The sequence below is a fragment of the Umbelopsis ramanniana genome (genome assembly GCF_025399195.1).
Source record: "Umbelopsis ramanniana AG unplaced genomic scaffold K450scaffold_94, whole genome shotgun sequence".
Lineage (NCBI taxonomy): Eukaryota > Fungi > Mucoromycota > Umbelopsidomycetes > Umbelopsidales > Umbelopsidaceae > Umbelopsis > Umbelopsis ramanniana.
In genome coordinates this window covers 1-8014 of record NW_026252180.1, presented here as the reverse complement: position 1 = coordinate 8014, position 8014 = coordinate 1, and the positions used below count along the sequence as shown (strand labels likewise).

Here is an 8014-nt window from a genome sequence, read left to right as displayed (position 1 = left end):
AACAGTTATCCAATCCGAACGAGGGATAAGAAAAGCGTTTGCCAATCAAGAGAGAGCTATTGGAAGTCTACCCAATAGAAAAAAAGCGACCAAAAAATCAGCCAATTGAAAAAAAGCGACCAGAAATACGACAAAATACGACTAAGTTCCAAAAAAAAGTTGAGGGTAATATTCTTCGATTTGAACCAACAGTTATCCAATCCAAACGGGAGATAACAAAAGCATTTGCCAATCAAAAGAGCGCAACCGGAAAACTACCCAGTAGAAAAAAAGCGACCGAAAAAATCAGCCAATTGGAAAAAAGCGACCAGAAATACGACCAAAATTCGACCAAGTTCCCAAAAAAAGTTGTGTGCATATTTCCTTGGTTTGAAGTAAACAGTTATCCAATCCGAGCGGGACATAACAAAAGCATTTGCCAATCAAGAGAGAGCTATTGGAAAACTATCCAATTGAAAAAAAGCGACCAGAACTACGACCAAAATACGGCCAAGTGCAAAAACGTCGGAGATGTAATATTTCCTCGGTTTGAACCAACAGTTATCCGATCCGAACGGGGGATAACAAAAGCATTTGCCAATCAAGAGAACGCTACCGGAACATAACGAACATATTATCCAATAGAACCGAAAGCACAGCAAAGAACGGATGCCCAATAAAAGAACACATTTACTTCCTCCTCCTTAAACATCACACATCGCAGTGATATAGAATTTCGCAACCTAACTTTCAGGACATCTACTTCAATCTGCCTCATAGTCTACTAAGCTTCCTACATTAATAGTCAAGTAATAAGATTATATGCAAGAGAAACTTATGCTTTATTTCAAGTCAATCAGGTAACGACGACGAGAAAAAAGTCCCGGTATTGAGAGAAAGTTGTTAAAGACTAATGGTTAAAAATATGATGGAGACGTAAGGGATCAAAATCAGTTTTTAAAATAGGCAAATGACTCTGAAATGGCTGCTTCAACCGAAATATTGGCGTGGTTGATGTATGGATGTAAGCAAACAGCCAGTTTCTCAAGCTTGTCATTTAGATTCCGATTTCCCAGAATTGGAAATTGCTGCACACCATTTACGAAGATGGCACTAATTTCAATTAAAAGGCTGTTTGTTTTTCCAACAGTCGCCAAGGCGCATTCGTCTACTAGAGCTTTACTTAGTACAGCTTGATCTCCGTTCTTGAGGACAGAAACACCAATATCAGCAAAGATTTTTGCAGCAGGATTTCTTCCACGATCAAAATTGTGAAGAGTAAAAACAGAGTACGGATGGCACTGGTGCGATTTGGTGATCGGTCCAGAAGCTCTACATAGATAGTAAGACGATGATACGTGGAATTTTGTTCTCAATTGTCGAAGTTGATCCATGATATTAGTTTTACTGAGTGATGTTTCGTTAACATTCTCAGCTAAACTCTTTGCTTTTTTAATGGATTCTTCATCCAAGTGTATACTCGTAGACAAAGAAGATTCAATCCCCATCAGAACAAAGTTAGTCGTCATACCACCCACGTTTGGTCTTGTCGCTTCGTCTAATCGAAGAGCAGAAGTAACAAGAGCATTGAAGGTCTGTGTGCCAATAATCAACTTCAGCCCATCATTGTTACTGAGGGTGGTAGGCCACACGTCAGGGTACCTAGACTTGTGTGGAGGCGGTAGTGAAGTTATGATAGCATTGTTCTTCTTAGTCCCAAATGGTTCACGATGCAGGTCGACATTTTTCTTTCTGCCGTAAACTTCAACGGTATTGGCCATAACAGTTTCATTATTCACTGCATTGTGTATAATAGAACCTGCTAGTAACTGAGCAGCAAAATACTTCATGTGAGGGAAGAAAGTCCAGTCATAGTTCAGTAGTTCGCAGTATTCAGTTGATAATTCGACATAATTTCTCTTCTGCAACAATCTGCTATAGGGAGACATTGCCAACACATTGTGTAAAAGGCGAGGATTCTCAAACGAGCAGTTAGCACACGGCCTTTCTTCAGAATCCATTTCATCATATGTTCTTTTTAAAGGAGTAGATTCAATGCGGGATTGTGCAGAGATGCTTTTTTCGATTACAGCAGGGTGTGCCAAGGCGTTTTGTTCCGTTCCATCCTCGTTGATAATTGAAAATGGATTAAGGTTCATGGCTTCTAATATTCGCATCGTCTTTAATTTTTCTTTGCTGTCATCATCCGTTTGCTGACAAGCATATAATACAGCATTTTCATAAGGGCGGCGCAAAGGTTCTTCTTCTACTCCGGTAATTGATGGTGAATCTGGAATAGTCACCGACGATGAAATAGTATTTACTGGATTTTCTTCGATTGACTCATCAGTATCAGTTTCCTCCTCTAATGTTTTGCTACAAATATGTTGAGATAAAAAAAAAGTCAATAAAGAAGGCTTTACATTTTTGCTATTGCGTTTGTCCCAACCTATGGCCTATATCACTTGTACTGGTGATGATGTTTGTTTGATGCACTTTCAGGTGTACGCCCATTGATTCGATGGTTTGGAATATTGATATGCAGGAGGGACATGAATAGTAGCTTCCTCTTAGTCCTGGACTATGATCAGTGGTTTCGGCATTAGGTCTACCAATCTGCAACGCAGGAAGGTCGACATGATGCTTTCTTTTCAAATGTGACCTTAATTTGCTTCTATTGCTGTACAGATTTGTATCACAAAAAGGGCAGGCCAATATAAAAGTGGGTGAAGTGTCTTTACTTGACATATGATGAGATTAATGCGCGAAGCTTACAAAAAAGAAATTATGCTTCTAGCACTTTTCTTTTCTTTTAACTCGAGTTTTTGTTATGCATTTTCACTGCTGGTGTATTTGACAGGTTTGATAAAACAGGAAAGAAGACATACAGGTTTTCTTTTTAGTCTCATATGCTACAGCAATATTTGGTACTTCTGTAACGCAAAATTGAGCAAAGCTCGCCTTAAAGTAACAAAGAGTTGCCAATACTTCATCATCACAGCTAACTCTGATAAAGAAGTATTTATCCACAATAAGCATTCACCAACCTCAACAAGAGAATCATCGGAGGGCCTAAGGAACGCCTCGTCTGTTGAACATGCGCTACTCTCAAAACCAATCGATCGTTTCTCTATCGCGGAAAGACAATGAATTAATAATATCAACCTTCGAGTGCGCTAGATTTAATACCACTATATTCCTTTCTCTATGGCCACCACTAAACATATTACCCGGAAATCTACGCAAGCGAGACGCCACACCTAGCCGACATCCTGGTACCCATGAAACATGTGCAATCACTCAATTGCAGAGTATCACAAGTCTTCAACAAGTCATCAGTCTGATACCTTCCGTCATCGTGGAAATTACCCTCCTCCGCTCACAGTTATTAAAATTAGATACAAAAATTACTACACTGAAACAGAGGGAGAAGCGAACACGTCACAATATCGAGTTGAACCTCTTTGAGAAGAAAAGTCTAAACATATATTGTCAGCACCCGAGAAACCTTTTTAGTTTAAAGCACAAAAGGAAACGTCTATATTAAAACACAACTGATAGAATTTGCCAAATTAATGATGTTAACTACTGTAACTGCTATCAAGACCCCATGCCAACAGAAAACTCGTCCAGCAAAATGCTTCATTCAAACTCACTTCTTCTTTGGTAGTCAAGGACTTTATTAATTGGTACGTATATTATTAACCATTCAATGGGCACTACTGAGCGATGAGGAAGTTTTAGATTTGATGGCTATCCGGCACATTTGTTGATACCACAGCGGTTCTCTGATACAACAAAACCAATAACTTTCCGAAATGGCCATCTATACTATACTCAAAGCGATTAGGGGTGACACTTCCATCAGGTTATCCATTTGGTCTTGGGGAAGTTTTGTACCACTTGACCGACCACCGCATTGACGGCAAGGCATCCTGATCTCCAGTAGTTTGTAACACTCCCTGTTGTCCAACCAGACATTTCGATGGACTGGTAACTTTTCGTTCTGCAGTATCTAGTGGTTGAGCTTTGGATATCGTCTACATTGTGGTGTTCAAATGGTCCTTCAAGACATTTAGAGTCTCGTATCTCCTACTGTTGAACAGCCGGTATAACCTGCAATAAATTGTCTTCAAGTTCTCTTAAACACCCAATTGGCACTCTTACCCTTTACCGAGATGCTTCTTCTTTCTTATCATGATGATGTCTAAGACCAGTCAGAAAAGTCTGTGGTTTTGTACCCGTTGCTAATGACCACTATAGATTGAACTGACAGCGGATGGTAACATTACCAGGAAGGCTGGAAGCTGCATCAAATATGGCTAGGGCTATTCATGATCAGCTTTTAACTGCGGAGGTGCGTTTATCAGTTTACAAATGTCATTATTTGCGTTATCTTGCTAACAGTCGCATTAATTTAACTGGAAGAAGAGCGAGTACCACCTAGTTGGTTTGCCTTGCGTATGCGCTGAAAAGAGATCTGAGTAGCATTGAGACGAAATTGGCCTTCTTTGGGCTTGGTTCATTCAACATATATACCAATGTAGAGTTGGACTTCGTGCTTGTACATTGACTATTAGCAATTCCCCTTGGCTTTTCGATTTACAACCTACTTCCCAGAATGTAAAAAGGCTGTGTGGGTATATGAATTGTTTGGTGTCTTTTGGAATAAAATCAACCTTTTCTTTGCAGCAATTGTGACCCGAATGATATATCATGACATTGATAGTAGCATGAAGTTTGCTAAAGTGCCCGACCTTGGACCGACAAATTATGTCCATTCAAAATCTGGAAATAATAAGTGGCTTTTGATATGCACCAGTTTAGAAGACATCCAGTTTGGGCACATGATGGAACACCAGAAAATCGCAGTAAATTGAAGGTATCGATACACCATCGTCGTGCCATTGGCAACCGCCTGTTGACACTATTTCATACCAATTTTCATTGCAATTTCTGCCAGTGTGAAAAAAGGTGTTTTCAGTTTTATTTTACGTTTTCAGCATCATTAATTGTCTGCAGGTGTAATAGTGATGTGTTTATTATTCTGGATCGACATAATAATGAGTGAAGCATCTGCATACGCCAATAACTTGATTGATATACTTTCCAACAATCATACCTCGTGTTTAGATAGATGATCTGGATAGTGATCTACATAACGGTTTTTGGATGGTGAATCCCTGTAGATAGAACCCAGCTAGAAGTCTGCGTGGCAATGGTTCAAGCGAAAGGCTTTCTATTGTAGTCCAAACATAAAATTGAAAGTAGCGGGCAGATATGTCCCTCTTGGCGTAGCCTTCGTTCCTTTATAATGAACTACGTGATGAGGGCAGCTATATAAACCTTTGATGACAATGTGTTTGCCTGGAAGAATATGGCTGTCATAGTCCTTACAAAAGCTTCTGTGAAACCAAACTACACCTATGCCTTTCCAAGGTATTATGAGTGGATCCGGTCACACGCCTTCTCTGATCTAGTAGAACACCTACAATAGAGCCATTTGGATAACTATTTCTTGCAGGCAGCATCATGGTTTTTAGCCATTTTTTTGCATTCTAAGTTGATAAATGAGAGCAGCTGCCAGTATATGCAGGCATCTGGCGATATGTGCACCAACGTTTTATTTTATATCAAAGATATGTCCTAGGATCCTCATTCAGCCTTTCTTCAGATTTCATGTCATCAAACTTTAAAATTTTGTCATGGGGCTAGCAGCCAGTTGATGTGTTCCCTTTGCTCCGATTCTGGGTCAAAAATGATGTGTAAGCCAATCACTGGAATAAAAGACAGTACTCGGACGCTGAATTGCTAGAGGGCAACGATTCTCCCATCCTGGCTATCCCCTCCGTAGGTACCGTGTAAGGTATCTTCGGGGAACCGAATATGAAGTAGGGCTTTTTTCTGTCGGTATAATCGATGTAATCTTCTCCAGAAACTGAAAATGGGCAGAGATTCATGGGTTCCAATATATGCACCGTCTTGAATTTTCATTGCTGGTATCATTCATTTGCTGGCAAGCATACAATACTGCATTTTCGCAAGGAGCGATGCCAAATATCTCCTCCGCGTTGGTAACTGATTGTGAAGTTGGAATTGTCACTGACGATGGTATAGCAATCAGAATTCTTTTTGGTTGTCAAGGAATGGGGTAGCATTTACTTGGTTTTTCAGATGTGCTCTAAGCATTCCAAAAAACCTGCTGCTTGACGTGTGGGTATCGTGATGAAAGCCTCTTTTCGTGCAAATTTAGGTCTTGGCTGTCGCGTTTACCAAGTTGATGTCGGCATACATGCATCTCAGCTGATGGAAGGGGAGTATAGCGATCTCTTTCTAGTGAGTTCTGGCCAGATAGGTCCCTGATTATCAGAGTCTGAGTCTATTATGCTTCCTTGAAACTTATGTGCATTTGCTTGGATTGACTAATAGTGCTTGTAGAGATTTTTGCATTTGTATGGTAGAGCATTCACAGCAAAGGTCAAAGTTTATGTGTAGCGGAAAAACTCGTGTATTGAAATTTGGTCGTGATCCTCGTTGGGTAATCCAAGCGACCGCTTTGATGACTGAAACGCATAATATATGCTTCTGTCATTCAACCATTTATTTTACTTTTTGTGAGAGTAATAAGCAAATTCTATACATTATCCAGTCGAAGATGGTTCCTGAGCATTTTTTTTTTTTTCAATAGAGCCAATGTTTATTTCAGTGTGAAATTGAGGTCCCAAAAGTTTGAAAGGTAAACTATGCTAGCTTATAGGGGTATGAAGATGCGGGGGCGGTTGACATGAACAGTGTTGTTAGACCACTCCACTACTCCCTTTCTCAACCAATTGTCTTTTTCTTTTTTTCTTTTTGCGTCGTTTTGTATTCTTGTCGACAGGGTGTGCCACAATGACTCCACCAATTGTTCATAAGTCAGTCTGTCTTGTTCTTCATTGCGGAAGACGAATTTCCAGTGGCAGCGCCAGATGGTCGCTATGGCAATGCTTAGTATAATGATGCTGGAAGGGTTGCGGTTTAGGCTTATTTTGCGCCAAAGGTATTGGAAGCCTTCTACTACGTTTTGTGATGTCAAACATCTCCTTGGCACTGGCAGATCTTTGACAAGCCATACGTTAAAGAGAGTGAAGGTGTATTTCCAAAATCGAAGTTTTGGTGGGCAGTCAAAAAGCATATGGTCGATGTCTTCGGTTGTGTTCGAGCAAACCTCGCAAGCGGGTGAGAGACAGTTATTGGGATATATTTTATGCATGTGTGACCCGGCTTGGTTTTTTTTTTTTGTATTCGGGTTTTATTTAGCTATTTGCGAAGCAAATAGTTTAGATACTGGGATGTTCAAGTACAAAGAATACAGAAAAATAACGTAAAACGAAAAAACACAGAAATAGAAAGTTGATAGAAAGGAAAGTTAGAATCTTAAACTCAGTTGCTAGTTAGAGCTATGCTTTTAGCCGTGATGGTACGGTATGATTCGCTTCGACACAGGCATAGGGACATCAGGTACATACAGCATTTGTAACGTTGCGCCATACCTATGGTAATCATCAATATCATCTTTGCGTGCATAGGCTGTTACTCGGAACTCTTCCCATTCCGGGATCCAGCTCGTTACAATGGCTATGAGCACATTTTGGTCCATTTCCGGCTCCACATCTAGTTGTAGTTGCATTGACCAGCGCCATCTGTTGCGCCGTATGGCACACATGCATGCATCTGGAACCCACCTCTTGTCCTCGGTACAGCATTTCCAGTGGAATTGCCATATTGATACCAAAATAAGCCCAAATGCCGAGAGTGTCTGTTTGCCGGAGGGCGTACAGATCCTCTTACTGTCAGACAGCAGGAGTAGTTGCCATACCTTGGTCGGCGAATCAAACTCCTCTCTAGGTAGTAGCTCCTGGAGAGCTGTTTTCCAGACTGTCCTTTACTGGGCAGTTGACGAAACGATGGTAGGCGTCTTCTTCCTCAGATTTGCATAACTTGCATGATGATGTACGTATACAGGACAGAATTTGGATAAGAGAATTTTTTTTTT

General features: G+C 40.4%; 2 protein-coding genes across 2 annotated transcripts; one reads left to right on the top strand and one right to left on the bottom strand.

Annotated features, from left to right (window-relative positions):
* Positions 1–929: 929 nt before the first annotated feature.
* On the bottom strand, positions 930–2533 carry K450DRAFT_275701 (uncharacterized protein; the record flags this gene model as incomplete). The annotated part of the gene is made up of 2 exons (XM_051593183.1): positions 930–2355; positions 2445–2533. 2 exons carry the CDS (start codon positions 2531–2533, stop codon positions 930–932), a joined length of 1515 nt encoding a protein of 504 aa, XP_051440350.1.
* Positions 2534–7410: 4877 nt separating this feature from the next.
* K450DRAFT_262172 (uncharacterized protein) lies at positions 7411–7971 on the top strand. The gene has a single exon (XM_051592433.1). The coding sequence runs from the start codon at positions 7593–7595 to the stop codon at positions 7956–7958; it is 366 nt and encodes a 121-aa protein (XP_051440349.1). The 5' UTR covers positions 7411–7592; the 3' UTR covers positions 7959–7971.
* The last annotated feature ends 43 nt before the right edge of the window (positions 7972–8014 follow it).